Source organism: Thermobia domestica, chromosome 1 (assembly GCF_964235325.1).
Source record: "Thermobia domestica chromosome 1, izTheDome1.hap1.1, whole genome shotgun sequence".
Taxonomy (NCBI): Eukaryota; Metazoa; Arthropoda; class Insecta; order Zygentoma; family Lepismatidae; genus Thermobia; species Thermobia domestica.
This window is the reverse complement of record NC_137454.1, coordinates 85,067,997-85,093,981: the sequence shown is the minus strand read 5'-3', so window position 1 is coordinate 85,093,981 and position 25,985 is coordinate 85,067,997. Positions and strand designations below refer to the sequence as shown.

The window sequence follows — 25,985 nt, the reverse complement described above, 5'->3', positions numbered from 1 at the left end:
AGAACCAATATGTCATGGTTAAGACACTATAAGCTTGAAAGGGAGGGTCGATGCAATAGAAATGTGCAGTTTACCGCTCACTTTCGACCAGCACCATCCGGGATAATGTTATGATAGTGGTATTTTTGAACCATGAAGATACTGTGCTTATGGATTTCTTAAAAATGGGAAGAAATTGTAAATCCTGATAAATGATACTTTCTGGTCAATTTGGAAAGCCATACACAAAAATGTACATGATTATCTTCGAAATGCGTCATTCTCCAATACGATAACGCCAGACTGCATATGGCCACCAAAATTGTGACAGTTATTGACCAACTGCATTGGGAGATACTGCCAGATCCGCCTTACAATCCAGGTATGGCTACAAATAATTGTCACCTCTTTGACCTTCTGAAGGAGTGTCTCAGGAGTCAGAAGTTCAACATGAATGGTAAACTGATTCACGCAGTTTCCAAGTGGTTCAGGGATCAGCCAACATAATTTTATACTGCAGGAAAACAGAAGGTTGTAACCAAATGATCAAATGTGTTGCTGCAGTAATGAACTAGATTGTAAAAGAGAATATGTATTTCTAATTCATCTCCCATAATTATCTACAAATTAAATCAGTGCAAAAATGTATTGGAGCTCCTAAAATATCTATTACAAGCAGCTCAAATAATAGACAGTTCTAGTCCAGTTTATGCTTAATTTATGCGAATGACTTTTAGTCAAATGCCATGTTTAATTTTGTGCAACTTGCGTTCCGCAGTGAACAACGTTAAGTATATAATCTTACATTGTAAGTCGTTCTTTAAGATATGGTAGGTTCTTAAGTTCATAAAAATCAAAGATGTAACTTCCCACTTCACTTTAAATATACACTAAAAATTTCTTTGCTTTTAACATTGATAGTGACTGACATGGACTCCAGTTATGAAATTAATAAAAGTCTATTCTGAAAAGCTTCCAATCAAATTAACATGTTTGAAAATCCCATACTGCATCCTACGAGAAAGGGTATTATTGAGAATAGAAAATCAAAACAGAGGGAAAAAAAAATCTCATGGAGTAAAGATAACTAAACGTAGTCCTGCGTCAAAAGATGGTCATCACCTGTTGATGGACCATTATTGTGAAGTTAAATTGATCCATCTGGTTCCATCTTTCTTTTGTCGACTTTTTTTCCTTTTTAATCCTTGATAAATGTCCTTTGTTATAGGATGCAATATTAGATTTTTAATTGAATGTTAATTTTTGTATTAGAAGCTTTACGAGTAAAATTTTTTGTTAGATATGCGTTGTTTCATTTAAATTTTGAACGTCCTGTAGCTCACAATACACCTAATTCCAGATTCAAATTGTAAGTACTTTAAATCTTAGTTTTATTTTACACTTTCATATCTTACATTTTTTTTTTTTTTTTTTTAACGTTCTCTGACAAAAACATAGATAATACTTACGATAAACTGTTCGATGTCCCGCTCGAAATCAACATTCGGAAGGTCAGGCATCATATGTGCAACAACTTTGAAACCAGCGTCTTTAGCTAACTGGAAGCTTTCACACACAGCTTTCACAGTATGTCCACGGTTTGTGTCTCGGGCAATATCTTCATACACGGACTGAACACCAATTTCCAACCTAGTGCAGCCATATTTAAGCATGTCGGTAAGATGTCTTTTAAGGCAATAATCTGGTCGAGTTTCTATTGTAATTCCAATACATTTTACTCGACTTCTTTCGGAATACCTAGGATGGGAACAAAACACATATTGACTTAACTCCATTAAAGTTTTATTATTTGATGAATACAGTGAGATATAACGATAAGAGCTATCAAATAATTTTGCATTTCAAAGACTAAGACTAGGTTCTATCAACACAACACTTTTTTAATACTCATATACAGCAAATATTTAATATATATGTAGATATGAGATGTTTGCTGATCAAAATAATCATATGCTAGATAATAGTTGCACCACAGTTAAAAAAAGAAAGAATTTTTTTTTTTTTTACATTGTACTTACTTTACAGCTTCTTCCACGTTATTACTCGTATGACCCGAGAGCGCGTCATGAAGATTACGAATAAAGTAATCTCTGTAGTCTTCTGGTAAACACATAAAAGTTCCACCCATTACAATAAATTCCACTTTGTCCACATTGTGTCCCAGCTGCTTTAACTGCAACAGAAAATATTGTGGAAAATAATACACACACAAGTTAAACTTTAAGCATCCTTAAGCTAAATTCTACAACCTAGAATAAGTGTGGCTAAATAATGCAACCAAAAGATAAAACTGGGAATATACATAAAACGTAGTTTAAAGAATTAAGTGGGTTCTGATACTCCTATCCCATCAGAATCAAACCCAAGTCTCCCAAACCAGAGGGAAGAACCCTAGTCATTTAGCTTTAAGAAAGCTCAATACAATAAGGAGTTTATGACGATATGATTTTCCTTTTTCATATCTATTTTTCCCTTACTCTTTGAGAAAATCTACGGATGATAAGGATAGGTTAAGATCTATATATTATTAATGCTTATATATATGTGAACTTCCAAAGAGCGTGTAAATCTGTTATATTTTCTACTATCACAACATATTTACTATCACTTTTAAAGTTAACAATCAAATAGATTTCGTTCTAAATCATTTACTCACCTTAGTTGTTTTTATTATTATTATTTTTTTTAAAAACATGTTACCCAAGTATTTCGACGTAGTTGAAACTAAATACACATTTTAAATGATTTTAATTTAATGATCATTCACTAATTAGTTGGTTGGTTCGGAGCTTAACAGTTCTCAGTACCGAGATTACTTAAGGTTGTTCCAAATTGAATCGCTGGTCCATTGCACGTTGGATCGGTAGACTTTCCTGGCAGTCGATCGGCGAATTACTTCTGCACTGCGGGTGTCACTTTCCTTGGAGCCCTCTTCCTGGTGCTTTTCATAGGTGACTGTTTCGCCACGAGCTCCTGGTTTGTGTAACGGGCCACAATAGCTTTCACGATGATCACTCTGAGTGTGAACTCCTCTTCTTCTGACACTGCTTCACTATCCATATGTTGAAGAAAGACAGCATGGATAAGGGATACGACATTCCCTTCCCAGTGAGGCTTTAATTTAGGTGCCATTTGACAACACTCATTCCACCTACAATTTCCGACATGCAGTAGTAGCAGTACTACTACTGCTCGCAACAGCAGACACGTTGTTTTAACGTCATCCCCAGTGGCAGGGCGTTTCTAATTCGGTGCGATATAAACTGAACTATCTTACACATACGAGACGTAAACCTACAGTTTAACGTGGAATCAGAACCACACAAGCTTTCACCAAGAATAATATCCGCGTCTCTTGTGCTGAAACCACATATCCTAACATTTACTTAAGTAATAATCTTGAGATTGACGTTATATAAAATTTTATACCGGGAATTTCTTGGTAATTAGTTGTATCGTGATGTGGATTTGAATACATACGTGAAAAAAAAAAAATCACAGTTTTTAACTCATTGTAGAGAATACATGTGTTTATCTTTCATCGTAGTTTCCCTCTGTTCCATGAATTTGGGATTATGATATACTAGAGGCTTTAAAACCATGCGGAAAGTTTTTTAAAGATATACGTGGGACGTTCATGAAAGATTTTCCCTTATCGAGTTGAAAAATGAAATGAAATTTTTGAGTTTTACGTCCCACGGTAATGCCGGCTAGGCTAAAGGAGACGGTGATTATGAGAAATGAACAAAATGGTGGAATGAAGAAAGTGGGAGGAAACGGGAATCCCCGAGGAAACCCACGCACACGGTGTTTGTCCACCACGAAATTCACTTGGCGGGAGCAGGGTTTGAACTCGGGACCCCATGTACCAGAGGTGAACGCTCTACCACTGAACCCTCTCCCCCTTATCGAGTTGAATTTAATGTAGAATACTGAGGAAACTTCTACATGTCTATTGGTAAATGTCTATAGATTACGAAGAAAATTTCAACTTTTAACTCCTAATATTTTCTGTGTTACTGGCACCGAACTGAAGGAGAGTATAAAGATGGATTCAATTAAATCCCGAGCGGTGATCAAGTTTCTGTATTTAAGAGGGTGCACATCAAAGAAAACATTTGAGGAGATGAAAGAGACTTATAGAGAGGACGCCTCATCATATGATGCTGTGAAGCACTGGCATTCTCAGTTCAAGTGTGGTTATATTTCCGTAGAAACGGCTCCCACTTCAGAGACCACAGTCCGCCATTGATTAAGACGCTATTAGGCAAGTAGAAGATGCCATTTTTGCGGATTGCCGCATAATCGTTCGCCAACTAGCTGAAAATGTCGAGAAAAATAATGAGTCTGTAGAAGAAAATATCCATGAACATTTGCACGTGCATAAGCTGTCTCTTTGATGGGTTCTTCCGTTGCTGACACCTTTCCACAAGCAAGAACGAGTAACTTGCTCCAAGGAATGTTTTGATCATACGTGGGTTTATCACTATGATCCAGAGATTAAGGTCCATTCAAAGCAATTGAAATGTACTTGCTCACCAATCCTCAGCGAGCAAGGTCATGCTGACAATTTTTTCGGACTAGCATGAAGTAGTGATGGATTTCTTGGAGAAGGATACAACAATTACAGGGACATACTATGCTTTGCTGCTGCAGAAATTATGGGTTTAAATCAAAACCAAGAGGCGTGGAATACTGATCAAAGGGTCCATATCCTTTAAGATAACGTACCAGTTCACCACTCGCATGTTGCCCAGACATAAGCACGAGCTTGCGTGTATGAAATCCTTCTCCATCCTCCGTACTCTCCTGACCTTACAATATCTGACTTTCATTTTCCTAACCATGAAGTCATTTTTGAAGGGAAAGTATTTCAAAGACGATGAAGCGTTGATTCCTGATGTCAAATCATGACTTCCGGACCAATCTTCGGGGGCTGTGGTAGAGCGTTCATGAGGTCCTTGGTTCGATCCCAGCTCTCGCCAACGAACTTTGTGGTGGACAAACAACGTGTGTGGGTTTTCTCGGGGTTCTTGCGTTTCCTCCCACTCTTCATTCATTTCTCATAACTGTCTCCTTTAGCCTCGCCGGAATAAGCGTGGGACGTAAGCTTTAAGATTTCATTTCATTTTTGGAACAATCTGCGGACTTCTACAAGCAAGGTCTTCACAAGTGCATGAAGTTGTGGGAAAAGTGTGCAGCCATTGGAGGCTCATATGTACAGAAGGACTAATGCTATATCAAATTTCGTTTATTGGAGTCAACTGTAAGTAGTTCAGGGGAAATCTTTAATGCATACCCCACACGCATTCAACCATTCAAGCATTGGCGTAACTTTATAACTAAAATCCTTTGTTGTTACGGCAAAGAGGAGTCATCATTATAATTTATAAACCTGACATACAAATAATTACATACCTGATCCACTCTATGTCTCGTCTGGAGATACGGATTGTACCTAGCTCGAATAGCTCTCATTGACGTTGGTTCATAACCTGTGTAGGACTGCGTTGAATATTCGAAGTCTGAATCAGGTCCACCAGGGCAATATACACATATATTGCCAGTCATATTGATATGAGGACAGCGATGAGGCTTGCACATTACAGCAACCACTGCAATCTAAATTTTAACAAAAAACGAAGAAATAACATCAGAACCATTACATTGCTTAACATCAATCAATCATTACCACAAATTGGAAAAATAAACTAATGATGCTGTACAACGTAGAAGCGAATTTAAGACATGCTTCTCTTCGGTAGGAAAAATTCACCTCTTTGTTCCCCACCGATTTCAGTTCCAAACAATAGATGTTGTTCCTAAGCCTCAAACGAATGACATGACAATCTTGACAAATGTTATTCTAAAGTATCTTCTTAAATTGTGTTTGATTTTTCCTTTATCCTTCGTCAAGTTTAACCCCATCAATAGACTCTATCGGGAAGCTTCAAAGAAAGTACACCACACGTGTTAAATGAAAATCGAATAATGTTTATTGAAGCTTGCTTCCGTTGCAATTTATTACATTTCTTCTGGTTTCCGGAAAGGAGTAAGATTTAATATTTGGCTACTCGTGATTTGATAACGTAAGCCATAAATATATTTTAGGACTAGCCATATTTTAAAATGTATTTACACAATATATACGTATATATCTATTTTCTTACCGTTTTCTATTAAAAAAAAAAAAAAAAAAAAAAAGTCCATGAGTTTTGTTCCAGTGTAAACAGTCCTAACTTTAAATTTATCACTGAGCACGAAATGAAAATAAGTACATAAATAAATACGTAAATATTCCAAAATAAACATCAGGACTGCGGCTCTAAAAAGCACGAGAATTCTTGAATTCAATAAGGAGCTTTAGTGACTACTGATTATAGATACATCATTTCCCATCCAAATCTCTGTACAAACTCGGGAACAACTACCATGTTAGAAAAATAAATAAATAAATAAAAAATAATAAAAAAAAATAAAATAAAATACTGTAGTTTGCAGAAGAAATGAAAGAGTTCTGTGAATAGTTAATAAAAGTCTACCCTCAAAGCTTGAACATCATATGAATCATGACAGCATATTGAACAGAAGGAACAGACTTCGTCAGATGCAGAAAATGCTCTTGAACAGATGAATACTCACATGTGTGTTCCCCAGTAACGAAACTGAGATAACTGTTTTATTATTTTACTTTACTCTTCCCAAGTTGAACTAATCTCACCTAACCCGGTAGATGAGAGTTAAAAAGTGTCTTTCTTCTCTTTATTTAAATACTATAAAATTACCTTGCTAAGTTAGTAGGTAAAGGAATTTAGTACATGGGAGTTGGGCTTTCTCCCACAATCTTTTATTATAATAGTTTTGTTATGTACAAATAAAACACACAAAATTACTTTAATTGTAGTTCGAGGGCCAGTACAATGTTTTTTAATGTAGTTTGTCTGGGTAAAAATAAGTGTTTCAAGGCCCAGGCAGCTAAGGGAAGGATGTCACAGAGCTCTAGGCAAACTAAGTCGTTATGGTTAAGAATTCTCAGTAGTCCAGAAAAAAAAAAAAAAAAAAAAAGTTCAAGTCCTGCAGAACTCCAGACAAGCTAAGTGGCTGCGATTAAGATTTCCCAATGCTCCAGGGAAGCAGAGTTTTCACAGAGCTTCAGGCAAGCTAAGTGAGCAAGAAATTTCAGAGCTCCAGACAAGCTAAGAGAGGGACTGACCAGCCGAAATTAGTGGCGATGAAGGTTTTACACAGCGTGTTTATAACCTCTTCTAGACAGGGTGGCGCTAGGGTTTCTCTTGTGTTACATGACTTGATGATGGTGCTGGTTCTGTTGTCTACTTGCTTTTAGTAGTTAAAGTAAGACAGCAAGCAATATAGACCACGTGTAGGATATTACAATACATGCACATACAAACATACACACACACACACACACACACACACACACACATATATATATATATATATATATATATATATATATATATATATATATATATATATATATATATATAGTTTACAGTTGGAAAATTATTTGTTTAGTATTACAACGAGAGAATTAGCAAACTTTGAAGAATTTATTTCCTTATCGAGTGTATAGAACACACATTAGAAGCATCAGTAGATGGTGCTTGATCCTATTTAGAAAGACTGCGATTAGCGATTTCCTTGAACACTGCTATGTGAGAGATGATCACTTTCCTAAAGAGAAATCCGATCTTAGGATCTGTACTCCCACGGGGGATCGAACTCAAAATTTCATTCACAAAAAGTACTAATTAAACATTGGCCACAAAAAGGCACTACCTAATAAAGAAGGGACACCAATATTTCATTTCTCTTTTATTATAAACTTAACTTTCAAATAACTTTAAAAAAAATCACAGACATGATATTCCAGTTTTAATCGATCTGAATTTGAGGTTTCTCTTTACAAAAAGACATTAAACAATACCAACGATATTAATAATTAATCAAACAACTTACACCACTTGCTGTTCTCACAGGTTTTGCCTTCAACTTTGGTAAAAGTATCTTCTTATAATCTGCTGGAACAGCTGCAATAATATCTACTAATCGAGGCGATGTCTCCAATCCGTACTTTGAAGCTATCCGTGTTTTCATCCGATTTAAATTCACATCTTTTCCTTCACGCTGAGCACGAATCAATTCCTGGATAATTTCTGCTATCGTTATTACCATCAGCTCATCGCGACTCAAATTTCCCCCTAAAAGAATAAAGAAATGAAGCTTAAGACGTTCGTAATTTACACCTTGGAAAGAGGAATCCCAAAGCAAGCAAAGAAAAATAAATTACAAACCAGAAATTTCTTTACTATAACAGTCACACAAATACCGATAAAACTATTTTGTAAGCGGTTTCAGTTTATTACAGAGAAGGGAAGAACTAGGGGGATTTGAAAAAAAAAAAAAAAAAAAAAAAGAGAGAGAGAGAGAGAGACTAGTATCAGAATAAAGATGGGAAGAATCAAGTCCATACTCGATTCCACAGCAAGGAAATCAACTCTGTACTCGGCTCGGAATCGGTTTTCTCCATATATAACACCCCCTCTTCACTTTACTCTTTCAATGCAACATTGCATTAGTGGCAGACATTTTTTGTCCCACTTAAGTAATTTTAATTTTGTTATTAAGTATTTGGAATTATAATGTTAAATATACATTATATTTCATTTGTTAAAGCACCTAGCACGAACGAGAAAGCTGTCTTCTACATTGTAAACCCACGTATTTTTAAAATTATGTATCCTCTCTTAGAATGTCTATATGCAATCCCACTACTCTGCACTCCGACGCTTGCAACACACAAGCAGGAGGCTAACTGAACTCCAGTGGCCAAGCAGGTGAAAGTGATTGCTATTCAAATGAATTCGGAATCGATTCCAGTGCACGCGTAGGGAATCGAGTAAGCACATCTGAATTCAGTTGTGAGAAAGAAATTCTGAGTACAAACACAACTGATTCTTCAGCCAGACATCCTTGAGTAGTACTCGGTTTATGAAAAGCGAACACAAGTAGAACCGAGACCGGCTGCCCCTGGAACGGAAGTATGAATAATATGGAAAATCAGACGTGTTATTAGGTTATTTTGTTTGTAAATGGTCAGTCAAACTTGAACAAAATACTACTACTAATACCCTCAAAGGCCCCAAATTTAACATAGTCACTTCCTGAATTGCATTTGTTTCATGTTTTAATACACAGCTATTTATCATAAAAAATCGTAGCGCCAACACCATGAAATAGAAAGGAATAGCTGTGCTTCACTTTGTGCATATTTTACAGGACGGCATAAAAAAGCAAGCACAACATTCTTAATCAGTGTAGCACTCCTTCGTTTCCTGAATAACTTACACCACTTGCTGTTCTCACAGGTTTTGTTCCGAACTGGTTTAAGCAATGGATCGCATCTGAGATGCATGTGGTCCCAGATTTAATTATAATTTACCTGCATGTTAAGATTTCTTTATGCTGATAGAAACTGATATATCTGTTCCAGCAAAAGCAAATGTGAGATCACGGAATAACTACTGAAGCAATTAACATGATACCGGTACTCGGCATGATTGTCAACTTTAAGCTTCCCAAGATCTTGTGATGCTATACCGATAATTTTCAACATGTGGGGTGAGGAGTGACATGTAAAAAATAACCGAAAACAACAGGCATTAATGCCCAATTCATAGTTTTCGGATGGTCGCTGAGATAAAGATACTTCCGACGCTGTTTAAGTCTAAATTCAACCCCCATTAGCAGGGACGGAGGAATTGAAAGGAGCAACATATAAAAATAATCGAAAACGACCGATAATAATGTTCAATTCATAGATTTCAGAGTCACTAAGATGAATAGTGGCACTCCTGGTGCAGTTTTAAGTACAAATTCAACCCCACTGGCGCGGGAGAGTGAAGGGAGAGGTGGAATTACATATTTTTGTGATTGCATTTTTATTAAAATGCGTATCCTAAGGGATGAAAGAGTTCAAATTCTTTCAATAAAACCTATTTCCTTGAGCAAAGAAGGAGCATTACAACTATTAACATATAATGCAATATACACGTTTTATGAAAATATACAGAGCGTTCAAAAAGTCTCTATACACCTGAATCGTGGTGCAAGCATGTTTGGAGGCTCATGAGGGACATTTCCAACATTTGCTGTGAAAATGTGTGTGTATATATGCTACGCCCTGTACATAGTGCTTTTATGCCATAAAATATAATAAATTTTGAGTAAAATATTTTTTTCGTTGCTTTGAATATGTGACAATTCAGGTGTATAGAGACTTTTTGAATGCTCTGTACTTAATACTGAGTTTACATTTATTAATAACAAATTGTACTGTATTCACGGAATGTGAAATCTTATAATTCTTCGTCATAGTCTATTTATATTCTAAAGTAAGAGAATCGGAAGGTTTTAATGCATCTTTCTCTGCATCGCTGCAGCATCGGGTTATACGAACCAGATTTTAGAGGATAAGCTTTATTCTCAAAGTACATAAATGCTTTAACGTAAAAGACCATAGATTTGTATAATTTTCTTTCTGCCGAAAGCATGTGAAACCTTAGCTCCCAATAGTTGATTCGCGGTAGCTTAACATCGCTTTCAGCACTGAGATTATATGAAACTGTTTAAAGCCACCGCTCTGCATTTATACTCATCACGGGTAAGCCCTTCTAAAGTGGATCTGCGTCGTATGATGCAACTTTTCCCTTAAGAAACACTTCTAACGTAGAATGACTGAAATTCCTGAAAAAAGAAGTAACGGCTGTTATTTAGTATCTCCCCCAATCTAAGTAGTAGGAGTAGGGGTAAGGTAGGGTAGTAGTAGTAGTGGTAGGAACGGATTAGAAGCCCAGCAGGGGTTGGTTGGGTTCTGTTCTCGACATAAAATAGGCCAATTAAGAAGTTGGGGAAGATATGAAATGCCAACCGAAGTGAAGGTCACATGGGTGTTGGTCAAGTTTTGGGCACATATTCTGCAAAATTTACAGGTAAAATTCAACTCCCTGCATGAAAACATGTGTATAAGAGAAAAATTTCTGCAGGTGGCAGAACTAAATAATAAGTGACTACACAGCTATATTTTCTGTTTACAAGTGTAGCGCAACTAGTGTGAGACAATTACAAGAGCTACAAGAACTCGTATCACCCCGAAAACCCATGTGTTTTCACTACGCTCATTAACCCGTACACAGACCTTTCGCGGCTTCAATCGAGCAGACGGTTCTACCAATAGAAAATTTGGGTTAAGTTTAGAGTTACCCCTCCGCTTTTTATAAAAATCAGGAAAATTTACAGGAGAATTGAGGTAAGAAATGATAATTTGAAGTTTTTATTTGATGTTTAGGAATGTAAGTTCGGCAGGAGAGTTATGTTTAATACGAGAAAAGATATGTGGAAGTTAGTACTATTTGCCGAATGCGGAAGCATTGCGGAAGGTTTCAGTAGCATGGTAGTTGTAAAATATGGCGAATATGGCGAACAGGTGTAACGGATGCGCAAAAATAATGAAGAAAACCTTTTAAATTTTTGTGAAACACACGGAATACTGAAATTAAGTGAAAGATAACAATTTTTAATACTTTAAGCACTGTTTTCTGTATGTTACAAAGTCCAAGGGCAACTTCAGACTGGAGGGGCAACTCTAAACTTAAGCCGAAAATTTATAGGTAAAGTACGATGTGAAACATTTTCTGTGAAGGACAGTCTGAATATAAGTAATTACCGGTACTGTCAGTGCACAGCATATTGAAATGAATTTTGAGTGACAGTGAAAGTATTGTAAGTGTGCTCTTCCACTATCTTCCTTTATGCGTATAACTCCCGTCGCTGACACGCATGCTCCCTACTGACGAACCCCTCGTTAACGCTCAGGTCCTGTCCTAATTCAGCATTCGGCTTTTAGTGGCCAGCTAGCACAAGTCTGTTCATGTTATACACACCAGTTTATATGCTATACTTACTGTATTTATACTGAGCCTTCCTAATTTAGTGCATGCTATGCTAAAAGGGTAATAGTTAAGAACAGCTACTTCTCATCTCCCGTGCACGAGGATACATCTTACTGTTGCACTACCTAAACACCCTAAGTACAAGGGCAAGAACTCAGTCTATTATCCACTTTTTAACATCCTAGATAGTCAATGAATAATTCCTGAAAGTATGGCGTTTCTCGTCCTTCCCTAAATGGGAAGTACGGCTCCTTAACTATAACCATTATTGTTCTTTTTACTTTTGTGTTTATATATAAATGACGAGTCCACTTCATATGCATTGCAATACAGTGCTAAATGTATGAAAAAAAGGACGAAATAAATACAATACAATACAATACAATATTTCTGTTCGAAACAGATAATCGTAACTATAAATTGAAACTCAATCTGCGGTACAATTTTCATCTTCTTGCCATGTGTAATCACAATGTCCAAATTATGATATACTAACCTTTTTTACTTTTTCCCATTTTGTTAAAACTTTACGTTAAATGTACACATTTAACATCTCGAACACAGTCTGTACGCAATCACACACTTGCTTATGAAAGAACATGACAACCTCGTTATCTTTTTCTTCTTTTTCATATATAGTGTACATTAACATTAAATCTTCACAGAACGAAAGTACTCTGACTCATTTCATGTCAGTCCGCAAAATTCTAGAACCTCAACGCAACGCAATGTTACAACAAGCAGATAATTGTCACAAGCTATTACGCAAACTTCTGTGTTGCTTTAAGGCAAATCTCTTGATAAAAAGTTCTACAGATACATATAAATTTAATGTACAAAACCCCCATTCGTTTCTGTTTGCGACACCTCAACACAGAAAAATAATGTCCTTGGAGGCTCTTTTCTCAAAACTACTAGGCGCTCATATCGTAGCCGTTTGCGACGTTCGTAGGAAATTAGAGCTCGTGCACGTTTCTTTTAGAGGTAATAGAAACATTTTAAGAGGTAAAGAGTGGAGGTCATAAGATCATAAATATGTTGAATGGCAGTGGTAAATTTAACCATAAGACTGTTTCCAACCTTATGGCAATCTCCCGTACATCTTATAGTATATTTCCAGAGGAAAAGGAGGAAGAAAAATTTGCAATTAGTAGTCTGTAGTCCTCCTGATTCTCCATTCTCGTGTTGTACACGTGAGTTAATACAGTATATTTGGATATTGTGGCTTGGTTTAGCAATTCGTTACAAAGACAGCAGAGAATAACGTTATAAAAACAAGAAAGAAGTGTGTAAATATGAATAAGCCCGAACAACCAGTTGAATCTGATTTGATTCAACCAGAATGTGAAGCCGAGACGATACTTACACACTTGAAGGAACCCGTCAATTTGACGTAAGTATTTACGATGTGAAAATGGACAATAAAGGGCCAAATAAGAATGTCGCACAATTATTTCGTTTAATTTCTTGTTTCACGAGCTTAACTTTGAAGGTGCCCATTTAGTTTCAAACCTACACAAAAGCACTTAAAACATTAAAAATGGATTATGTCGGCTTTTAAGGGGACAAAAATAGGGGCAAGTCTTTACTTTGGGCAAGGCAGTGACAATAAGCAGTGAATCTGAACCGGTTCCTGCAATTATATTTACAGTTTCCAAGAAGGAAAGACATAAAACAACGTACCCTGCGGGGCTCTAACCCGCCTTCACTCGCTGACGCTCGCTTGGCAATAATATGTACTGACAGTAAATCACTGCCTTGCCCAAAGTAAAGAGTTACCGAAATGATGGTGCAGATTAAGAATAATCCGTCAAATTCGAAAAGTACTTTTTTTCTTAATGGGATTAACTTTAGTGGTGCTCTTCCAGTTTCAAACCTACAAAAAAACACTTAAAACATTAAAAATTGAATAGATCCTCTTCATTATGCTTATATGATTCAGTACAGCTTAACGCAGAAATATCACATTCAACGGTAGGATTCATCATGCTATACGATTACCATGCTCCTGACGCATCGAAATTTTCCACATTTTTCAAATCGTGCCAACTGCTACATATAATTTCTCGTATTAAACACAAAATTACTCCCAAGCTTACACCTAAAGATCACATAAGAACTCCAAATCACCATTTCTTACCACTTTTCTCCTGTAAATTTTCCAAATTTTTAGTACAAACGCAGGGTCACCATTAAAATTATCTCTTTAAATAATTCCCTAAGACGTTCTGGACTGTTGTTCTCTCAGCAAACGTATGCCACAAAAGTGACTTTCCGAAATCCGCACACCAACTTCTACTAGGTTGTCCGCCAAAAAGCAGGAATGCCGTCTAATCTAGTCAGGTCTCCAGTGGAGCGAGGGACTGTGTTCATAGGGAGCAGATGCGTCAGCGATCGTGGGTGTACGCATAGACGAGGATAGTGGAACAATGCGCTTTGGGAGAATTATCACTCCTTGTCTCGAACAATTTATAGGAGATTAAGAACAATATCCTCTCCTGATTATTTTTTTTTTCTTTCCTGAACATGTATTGCACTAAGCGATACACGAAGTCCTCTTTCTATAATGTTTTGATGACGTCTTCTTCACACTTCTCCAACTGCATTTATTTTCATTTGAGCTTTAGTAACTGTCCACAAATTTTCATACTATGGTTCACTGTGAGTGTGTGTATCCTCTAAGTTATTATACTGTACCCAACAGTCGCTCACAATGGTTCTCTCCTTCTCACTCTACTATCTTCCCTGAAGTTTTTATCTTATAACTGAAGTTTCACGGAAGATTAAATTAATGAAAGAAGGAAACCACCGATTTAAACTTATTTTTACACACCAAATCCTTTGTAAATGCGAATTCAATAATACACAGAGGGTGAAAATGTGTATGATTTGTCCGGTACTTGACCAGGATCTTCTGCGTACCGTGCCGATTCATTAACCACTACGCCACTTAGTCCGCTCCCAAAACAGCCATACACTTGAACTCTTCAACTGAGACAATTTCCACTTTACCTGAAAACGGAAATACTTTCTTTATCACCCCACGAACCTGAAACGCTCATCACGAAATCTCGTCCTTAGAAACTCCCAGCATTTCCATGCCAGAAATCCTAACAAACTCATCCTGCATTCGATACTAGTCCGATTTTCCTACTTCTATAATACACTCTCATTTCCCATTCTGATAGTTGCCGTTCTTCGTATTCGGCATTCTACGTTGAGATGAATACTTCGGTAATTTCTACTTCTATCGATAATTAGCTTTAATTATCCTCCCGTAGTATCAACACACAATATCTGAATGGTAGTATCATGGAAACAGTAGCTCTGAAAGTAAAGCTTCGAGACCTCATTTCACTTCTATTCATACATAGTTAAAGAACGTGACTTGATCGTAGGCAGAATGTAAGGTAGTATAACAATCCGTCAAATACAAAAGGTAGTAGATAGAGATGACTTATAGACACCAATATATGTTCCTTTAGCTTATAAGTTAGTTATGTGAGTGTTTAAGATATAAAGTAGTTCTTGACAACTATATGAGAGTTACCTACCTGCCAAATATAAAGTTCCTAAACATCTGACAATACCTGATTGAACCGATATTGAATAAATTCTACATATAAAAATTGTTTTGTATTAACTAGTTAAATGGTTCATGCGGGAAATAGAAGTCGATATCATGTGATAACAGCTGCTTGAAAGTCAGATCTGAATATTATTAATAATTTGTACTTCAAATTACTGACTGAAACAAATGCCCAAATGTATTACTGATATCAATCCTGTAATGTAATTAAATGTTTGCAAGAATGTAAGCTGGAGTGGTGTAGTTCTGTAACCCATTTTTCTTTGAAGACGAGATAGTATGGTGCGGAATGGTCTGTACTGTAAGGCCAATCCTACACCGAATTCAGGCTTCAGTCGTGATTCGAAGCACACTTTACTATAATATAGGTCCTGTACACAAAATACGAAAACTCAACTCAACTAAAGAATATAAGACCAGTCGCGGCAAGTTAGCTGCAGTATTTTAGTTGGGATCATTGGCTGCATCATAAGTCATGTCATTTCCTCTCTCTTTATTTTCTTCTACGCAAAAATAGAATAAGTTTCGTAATAATAAAATGATCTCGTTTGCTGTGTGTAGTCTGTGTTCGGTTTCTGACTTAAATTTAGTTTCTTGACCTATTGAGCGTCACAGAAATATGAAACTAAAAGAAAAAAGCGAACTAAGAAAGTGTCTTTGTCGTATTTTGAAGTAATGTTTACAATATTTCTACAAACGTGCAAAAAATAACGCTGTTCTTGAATCAATAAATATTTTCTAAATTTTGGAATTAATAAAGTATCTGTTTGTATGTATTTTACAGGGATCTGTTGCAGAGCAAGGAATCTGTATTCGAAATAATGAATGAAGAACAGGATGATGATTATGAACGATCCTATTTCACGCAAGAAGAAATGCTAGAGCATATTAACTTAGAGTGCTTAGATATGGGATCTGATGAAGATGAAGTAGTCTCAGAGAAAACTCACTTCGAAAAATTAGCCGCACGGATGACTGACATAACACCTGACGGCTCCGTGAAAAAAAAGGTTAGTGATTACTGTTAGATTTCAAGTATTCTAGTTTGTGGATGAAAAAACAAATCAGTCTAATTGATTCCATTCGTTTTGTGATAATTTTCTTCCAGATAATCAGAGCTTCAGTGGATTGTTCCTCCTTTCCCTTGTGAAAATTTCGATAAATGATGTGGTTTAAAAAATAATATAATAAAAAAATAAGTAAAATCAGCAGCATTTTAGGTACACTGATGTAGAAAAAAATATAAATTCAGTATGCGCATATAAGGACCTGTTCAAAACGTACGAATATGACTTTTTTCTTATAATTGAGGCATTCCGAGTTGTAAAGACAAAAGGCTACAGCAATATGAGCTATTCTGAATGGTAGTACCTTATTGGTCTGTAGCAGCAATTTTTTGTGCCTGTAGGTACATTTAGTGTATCGTTCGTCCTTTTATATATAAAAGAGCTTATTTCGATTATTCAGAGTATAAAGAGATTTTCAGGAAACACGTCTTTGAGTTCACTCTTCTACCCAGATCGCAACAATTTTTTTTTCTTTTTTCTTGGTGTTCGATTATTCCAACTCGAAGAAGCTTGATATTTTTTTCTTTTTATTAACAGACGTAGAACAGGAAAGTTAAAAGGTGTGATTTTATGTTAAGCTATTTCCTACACGCGGAAAAACTGATACTGGTTGTTAAAGGCACTTGAAGAACTATTTTATGAATAAACCCAAAAGGTACTTCTTTTCTCTTGCCTACACTCGAGTACAATAGAAAAGAAAAAGACAAGTTCGTACTAATGTTTGTTTCACATATATCAGTGAATGGCTGAAAACCAAGTTAATAAATGACAACTATACGAAAAAAAAATGCATGTGGTGTAAAGATATCTAAGCAAAATGATGTTATTTGCCTCAGATATAATTGTGTATAAACGCACTTTTCTTAAATTTGCGTGATCAATCAACTTTAAACTCAAATTTTCTCGGAAACAATATTTCTGTATTTATATATTGCTATAGTTAAATGTATTTGTTTATTTAATTCCCTCGATTATGCCCTTTGAACGTGAAAACAGAAGAGTAAAAATGAAGTATACTAAAATAATTGATAGAATAATAGAAACGTGGACTTAATATTTTATCGAGTTCAAGTGAGCTATAAAGAAAGAAAACAAGTCATACAAAATATTGATAATGAAGTAGTACATAATATCTAATGTATGTTATAGTTCTGCCAAGTCATCACTTGTATTGAATATATTGTTATAATGAGTCTTTAGGTATGTACTTCAACTTCAATGAGCGGTATCGTCAGAATTTGAAACCAATTTCCAGTGAAGGCGATGTTATACCTTTTGCCACTGGTTTCTCAGTCCCCATAAGATAACATGTAAACTTTATTTCATGAATATCTAACGAAATATGGTACGTAACAACTTAAAATTTTTCACATGTACACAGAAAAGCAATAGAAATGAAATGATTGTTTCAATTTCACGCTTAATGACGTAGATCACGAGTAATGAACTTTTTAAAGTAACATTGTAATGGACTATATATTGAAGGTTGTGTGTTCCAATGTGATCTTCGCGAACAGATGTCCTGCTGACAGGCAGGTATTTCCCTCCTCCTCTTAAGTCCTTTTCTAATGGGTGTGGTAGAACGCCGCGGGGTGCCACCCTCATCCCATTTCTTTCCTCCGTTTCTGCAGAGCGGATAGATTTTCTGTAAATGTTACAAAGAAAGAATATTTGCTTCCAAGACAATTTGAAATATTTGCTTCTTGCGATTTCATGCTGTAGCAAAGATCAGGTAGAGAACGCCAATTTCTTCATTAGTAACTCTAGTTCGATAATTATTGCTAACCACTAATTTCATATTAGTACGTTCCAACTCTTTGTAATAACACTGCCGCAACAGTAGAAAATAGGGGAGAGTATATACTTTGAAGAGGAGGATCAACAATTTGATACAGATCATGGTTGAAATTTAGCTTTCCTTTGCAGCACTAAGTTTGTATGAGACGTTTGCATGGATACAAACTACAGAATTCCCTGTAGTAACTGGGATTTGAAATTCGTGACAGGTAGTTACTTTTACTTTCTGGCAACATTAGCTATTCAACACATATTTTTCCGGATGTAATAAAAAAAAATCAGCTTTACTTCAAGCTAAATTCAACAGATTGAAACGATGGATTGAACCCGATGAACCAACTTTCCCGTGAATAAACATACATAAGTAACATTCTAAAAAATACAATAACCCTTCCCTTCGTCTATCTAGTGGCTAGCTCGCGCACCTTTGGATCACAGATCTCGGGTTCGATACCCGGCGGAAGAGTCTTGAAATATCAACAAATCACTAAGGACTTGGATTCCACTGAAGGCTCACGTCTCTTATAACATCGGTACAGAAAGGGACACTAAACTCTAAACGCACCAAACCAACCAAGCTAATGAAGAACGGACATAGTAATGTCACTATAATTTAGACTACGTGAACGATTTTTTAAAGTTTTCATTATGGTAATAAATATAAGTGGAACTAGGGCCTCGAACATTTCTAGACCTTGTTACTCGAAAATAAGCAAATATAATATATACACATGGTGTCAGAAATAACTTCGGGATGTGAATCCTCGGACGAAAACATGAAAAAGCCTATAGACCAACCTTGGTGCACAGTTGCGTTATTTCAGATATATTGTCCACAGAAAATTGGTCGTAACGGTACAAGAAAGCAACAACTCGAGCAATATTTTGGAGTTTCCCGAAAACGCCTTAAAGTTTTGTTGTATTTGACAGCAACATAATATGATTTAACCTAAGAAATTTAAGCGAGAATGTTTTTAGTACGGTGACCCGTAACTTTCATTTTGTGTTTTCGTGTAAGGATTAATTTCCTTAAGTAATTTGATGTCGTTTTCGAACACCCTGTGAACTTACATAGCGAGACCTCGGGTCACGAACTTTATACCTATTCCACTGTAGGGATGGATACGAGTGAGTTTTCTTTGAAACTCGACTCGAATTCAGGTCGAATTTCGAATCGAGTCGAGTCGTGTGTAGTTTCAATTACTATTTTTAAGTATCCAACATAGATAATAGGTCAATGATACTACTACTACTACTACTACTACTACTACTACTACTACTACTACTACTACTACTACTACTACTACTACTACTACTACTACTACTACTACTACTACTACTACTACTACTACTACTACTACTACTACTACTACTACTACTACTACTACTACTACTACTACTACTACTACTACTACTACTACTACTACTACTACTACTACTACTACTACTACTACTACTACTACTACTACTACTACTACTACTACTACTACTACTACTACTACTACTACTACTACTACTACTACTACTACTACTAAGAAAGTACCTGTATACTAAAACTAGTTGACTTCCGATCTCGGTCGCCGAGAAGTCTTCAGGAGGCAAGGACATTGTTCACGAGGATCTGGGTTTGAGTTCCGGAGAAGCAAGTATTCAAAAGTTAAATTGTTAAAAGTTATAGGGCGCCGGTCAAACATATTCAAAACTGCTCGGCTCGGGTCTAGGGTTGTCAGTGGCTCGAGCGGCTTGGTTCATAGCTCATTCTCTATCGAGCCGAACCGAGAAGTGAGCCAAGCCAACAGCTCACCCAACCGAGCCAACTCGAGCAATCGGCTCAGTTGAGCCGAGTCGAACCGAGGCGATGAACTCGTTTCAACGGAGCTGGCTCGAGCCGATGGCTCATCTCAGCTGAGTTGGTGAATCATCTAAGCCGAGTCGGTAGCTCATCCCAACCGAGCAAGCTCGGGCCAAAAGCTCAATTGTGCCAGTCGACGGCTCGTCTCAACCGAGATGGCTCAAGCCATTGGCTCAATTGGGCCGAGCCGATGGCTCATCTGAACCAAGCCGGCTCGAGTTGTTCGTTCAGTTGAACCGAGTGCCGAGCCGATTGACATCACCACTCGGGTTGGGCTTCTGCTTGAGCTCAAAAATTCGAACGTGCAGATCTCAGCTTTGATAGTAAGAGCTACAGTATATACTTATATTGATGCTCATGACACTTGAGGCTGTCTCGTTATAAAAAATTATTGTCGTCTCGTTATCGAGACGAGACGTGATGCGAGTAGTGTTCCTTGTCGTGAGCAACACTAAAAGTATTCCACACTACTGCTTACATTTCTCATGGTTTTTGCTTTCCAGTCTAATCAGACGATTATTTCAAAACGAGTTAAAACGAGCTGAACGAGCGAGCCATTTATCAAACTCGACTCGCTCGAAACTCAACGTCAAAAACAGTGACTCGGCTCGGAACTCCACTCGAGAAAATTACCTTTGACTCGACTCTAAACTTGACTCGAGGTTCGAGTCGAGTCGAGTTTTAGCTCGACTGGTGCCCATCCCTGTTCCGCTGTGTGTGATCCAAAATTATTTTCCTATTGAAGTTCATAGAATTTGTATGTGTATGTTAAACAAACAATTGATTTAAACCAGTAAAATAATATAAATGGTTCAGAACCAGAGTGAACTCAATTGATTCATATCTTTATTCACTTCTTATATTTATATGCAAATTAAATTAGGTTGCTAAATTTTTGACTCTGTGAACTAACTTGGAGGAATAAAGTATATCTTCTGTACTTTGTACTGATTTCACTTGTGCAGTTTTTTTCTCTCTTCTTGTAAAGTGATTCTTAAAATATTCACAATTACAGTACATGCAAGATCAGTACAATATATCTTTATCAGGTGTTCTCCGTGGATGAGTCTGTAGAATTGTCACTTTTGTAATCAGGCAGGGGTCCCAGGTTTGAGCCCAGCTAGACGACAATTTCTCTCCGATTCAAACCGAGTAATGGTTTGTAACCCACTTTAAACTGTAGGTCCCGTCCTTCATAACCCCCCTGTTACATAAGAACGGGCTAGAAAAAACTTATTTCTATCCATATGTAATCTAAATAAATTAAAAGTTTTGTAGCCACGGCCCCTTCATTCGACTGATCTCGGTCTCAATCTTAAGAAGTGACCGCAAACCGGTCTAACTCGAGGTCAAAGGTCAACTAGCTGTTTTCGCTCAGAATCAAGACTTTCATTACAAAAATGTGTTTTATACTTCCCGCTTTATCCCAACTTTGGCTCTAGCCCAATCTATCTTATTCTCTTATCAATTCCTTAACTGGAACTGTGTGAACCAAATAACCTCTCAGATGTTTAAGATTTCTTATCCCTTATTACAAATCTAAAGTATGTTTTATTCATGCAAATAATCTTATGTATTAGCTTCCCTAACTCACTCCTTTGTTCAGACACGCTACTCGGTTTGGCTTATTCAATCTTGAACAGTAATGAATGGGCAGACTAGTAAATAATTTGTGCTCTACTGGTAAATCATTTGCAAAACTAGTTTACATATGGCCTCGAGTTTGACTTATTTTATTATTTAAAAAAATAGAGGCCACGATTATTCACAAGATAAAGAAAATGGTTCAAAAACAAGTAGCAGTGCCACGTGTACATCACGCAAAAGAGTTTGGTGTCTGTGGTACGATATTTTCACAATTAATATTGAAACTGTAAATTGTAGTAGATTTCTACCACTTCCGGTTTTAGTAGAGAGATTAGACTAGAGACGAAATATATTCTTGGAACGCCTAATAAATGGTAGAAAACCGCTTCTTATCTATTACAGTTTTTATTCTATAGCCATCAAAGTTAAAATCGGAAGTAGTTGATTTCCACATCTTTTGGAAGACAGAATATAGTAGTTATTTTTAGAAAGCTGAATAGAAAGCAAAAACCCGCTTCATTCCTGTTCTATGGAGATCACTATTGAAACCGAGCTTTCAATTGAAGATCACAAGAGGAGATGAAAGGTACACCTGAGACGCTTGAGAGCTGCTCGATTGGAAGAAACCGTTTTCATCTATTTTTTTAACCGTTTTTGCTATATATAGATCAATATTTATTGAAAGCAGAAATTATAGTTGATTTGAACCATTATAGGTTGTAGTAGAGTTAATAATAGAGATTAAATATATTCTTTCGAAGCAGAAAACCGGATCTCACTACATATTGCCGTTTTCGATCTATGGTGATCAAAGGTCAAACCAGAAATGGTTTATTTAAATCACTTCCGGTTTGGGTAGGTGATTTTAATGACAAATAAAATTCCTTACTCTTGACTATATTTTGACCAAATTTGGTGATGGTCCATCAAGCAGTTCTTTGGTTTTTTCTTTTACTTTTTCTTTCTTTAGTTTTCACTCACGTGCACACACGGGTATGGTAAATATATAAAGGAGTAGGTAAACCAAATTCTAGTTATTCAAAAACCAAACAAGGAAAACTTGGTTTTTGCCACCCCTGCATACAATTAATCCATTCTAACCACAGACACGTCGCACTGTCTGTTTTCTATGATAAATAATATAAAATGAAATGAAACCTATCCTTCCAGAAAACAAAAGATAGGTAAATAAGAAACATTTAGACTTTTCTTCGTTGTATAGTTTTGAGTGGCAGAGAGGTGAAAGCTACTGCTTGGAAGAAGAATCCATCCATTTCAAGAAGAAGAAAAAAAAAAAAGATGTAGAAAAGCAATCGGAAACATATGTTCGATACTGAGGTTTCAAAGATCATTATCTTTGTTCTACCAAGTATTTTGTTGACACTTCACTCCAGTTTCCATCGAAAAGGCAAATTCAGGTAGTTGCCGTCTGGGGCGGGGAGTGGTAAGGAAAACTGCTCAAGGCGTAAATGATTATGAAAATGGAGGGATAGACATGAGTTTCGCTGTTCAAATTGCCACAATGCATCCTTTCCCAGCATGTGTTCTTCAAAGAATGTCACCTGTAGTAATTTGTGAAGTATGAAAGTGGTCTTTTGATCCTTTACCTGCAATAGTGATTACCTAATTACGGAAGTAATTATTACAATTAATCTAAGTCATTAAGTTTAAAATTGAGATAACCACCTTCTTTGTATTGCTCTTTGGTATCCGTATAGAAAATTGCAAGTTTCTAAGTGCAGTATTTTGTGAGATATTTACGAATTAAATTTTACATGTTACCTTATGGAGATTCTGAAGCCTCTGATGATGGGTAGACACCCCCTGAACTGGAAAGCACACCACTGTTTCCATAATAACTTGTTCCTCGGTCTCAGCTAACGTGTGTCTTCTTTACAAATAAAAGTATAAGTTTGGATAGCAGAGTTTCGAAGGACTGAGAACTAGTACGAAGAGCATTACAAATATTACTACTTAAAATATCCTGTTAAAGACCTAAGGCTCTCGAGTATTCCGAACCTTTTAACTTTTTTTCCCCGCTCCTTGGATTTTGTAATACAATAACGTTTACCAGCTAGGAATTCTCACTTATCGCTTGAATTGTGTATCTAGGGCCTAGCTGTACCGGAGATGTAATTCTATAATTCAACTCTAATTGGAGGGCCACGGTGGCTCAGTGGTAATTCCCACCTCTGTGCATGGGTTTCTTGGTTCGATCCTAGCTCGCGCCAAGTGAGCTTAGTGGTGGACAAACACCATGTGCGTGAGTTTTCTCGGGGTTTTCCGATTTCCTTTCACTTTCGTCATTCTACTATTTCATTCATTTCTCATCGTCACCGTCTCCTTTAGCCTAGTCGGCATAATCGTGGGACGTAAAACTTAAAGATTTCATTTCATTTCATTTTCAGCTCTAATTGGGCGAGAGGAACTCCGCTTGGCTTAGTGGCTAGCACGCTTGCCTTTGGTGTGCGTGGTCCCCGGGTTCGATTCCCGGGGGGGGGGGAGTACAGTTGAACAAAAAGAAAAGTGGTTCGGACTCCACTGTAATCTGTAGGTCCACGTCTCCCTTAGCCGCACAGGCATAATTGTGAGACGTTAAACTGAAACAAACCAAACCAAATCAAATTGGGCGATGTAATGCGGTGGAAAAAGACCTGTTCTTGAAGTAATTTTCAGGATAGTCTGTTTATCCTTCGAATGTATCAGATGAGAGTTCTGCTACTAACGTATAGAGTAAGGCATTAATCAGCTAACTTGGTGCAGAATTAGAGAATTCGATCGTGTTCCTTTTTAGTCTCCCTGAAACCTGTTGTAAGCTTTAAAGCTTTAAAATGACTTCCTTTAATCTATAAGATTAAGATGTCTCAAGAGCTGTTGCAGAATTTCTTAACATAGTCGTACAAGCATGTTTGAAGTTTTATGACAAGGAACTACTTTTCATTGTCAATAGATCTTTGAAGAAAACAAACTTTTTTTTTTTTTTTTTTAAGATATAGTGTGCCATTAAATTTAATGTCACTCTTTTGGTTCAGTGGAATGTAACATTATTTCTTATTTCTTTTCAATAGGAGCTGCGAGCAGGTCATGGACCAGTCGTTCCGCAAGAAGCCTTAGTGACCGTAAATTATAACTTATTCCTCGAATATGCGGACGAACCCTTCGATTCGAGTTACTTACGAGGATTCCCCAGCACATTTCGGCTGGGAAAGGGAGTAGTAATTGAGGGAATGGAAATAGCTGTTACATCCATGAGGAAGAGAGAGAAATCACTCTTTTTGCTAAAGCCAAATGTAGCGTTTGGGAAACTTGGCTGCGAACCACGAATTCCTCGAGGTATTTTATGAATTGTTTTTCTTTTAATTAACCGATTTTTTTTTTCAGATTCGCAGTATAAGAAAATACGTTTATTTAAATATTAACATATAAGTAACATTTTTTTTTTCAAATTCACAATGTAAGAAAAATATGTTTATTATATTAAATATCAACATATATCCACTCAAAAAATTTCAATGTATCAAAAACAATAATCATAAATTGCAAATTTATAGAAGAATCCAGAATTTCAGGCAAACTCTGCTACATTGGTCAGCTATTTATATATATCACAATATAATAGGTATCATATATTACGAATAAGGTTGACTAGAGTTAATTGCAAATAAAATGAAAATAACAAGAAAAGACAAATAAAAATAATCTTGGAAAATCATTGTTTGAACACACAATTTTAGAAATACAAACTACTGTTCCACGTATATTTGACCAAACGCGATTTCTCTCGCACTACCCCTATCCATTCCAAGCAAAATGATGCGAGTCTGTCAGTGTAGTGTGTGCGATGTTAGAGTCTTTGTGTTTACTCACTTGGTCGAAAATCCCACCCAAATTGAACCGCTTTTGGAAGGAGTGCATTCTATAACTTTACCAAGTATAAAGGTAATCTAGAAAGTTCTCTCTCTTTTTGTGGATATTTGTGTTCCATTGACCCTCACAGCGTGAGTTGAATGCGAATGGAGATAAAGCGCATGTTAGTTGTTGGTGTGAATATATCCAATATACTTGCTGGTTGTGGCAGCGTAAGAACAGAGTGAACATGGGACCTCCACAGAGCGTCA

The 25,985-nt window shown here is 36.5% G+C and overlaps 2 protein-coding genes across 2 annotated transcripts in view; one reads left to right on the top strand and one right to left on the bottom strand.

The window, feature by feature from the left end:
- Positions 1–12,624, bottom strand: part of Elp3 (elongator complex protein 3) — a 29,596-nt gene extending 16,972 nt beyond the window's left edge. Inside the window, exons 1-5 of the mRNA XM_081760535.1 lie at positions 12,472–12,624; positions 7,984–8,225; positions 5,419–5,622; positions 2,019–2,173; positions 1,449–1,737 (exon numbers count right to left, since the gene is read on the bottom strand). Coding sequence (XP_081616661.1) covers positions 1,449–1,737; positions 2,019–2,173; positions 5,419–5,622; positions 7,984–8,225; positions 12,472–12,490 — 909 coding nt within the window. The 5' untranslated portion in view covers positions 12,491–12,624. The remainder of the gene's footprint in view (positions 1–1,448; positions 1,738–2,018; positions 2,174–5,418; positions 5,623–7,983; positions 8,226–12,471) is intronic.
- A 490-nt stretch (positions 12,625–13,114) lies between these two features.
- The window catches only part of LOC145686875 (inactive peptidyl-prolyl cis-trans isomerase FKBP6-like), a 45,680-nt gene continuing 32,809 nt past the window's right edge, over positions 13,115–25,985 (top strand). Inside the window, exons 1-3 of the mRNA XM_081760548.1 lie at positions 13,115–13,368; positions 16,349–16,574; positions 24,936–25,200. Coding sequence (XP_081616674.1) covers positions 13,271–13,368; positions 16,349–16,574; positions 24,936–25,200 — 589 coding nt within the window. The 5' untranslated portion in view covers positions 13,115–13,270. The remainder of the gene's footprint in view (positions 13,369–16,348; positions 16,575–24,935; positions 25,201–25,985) is intronic.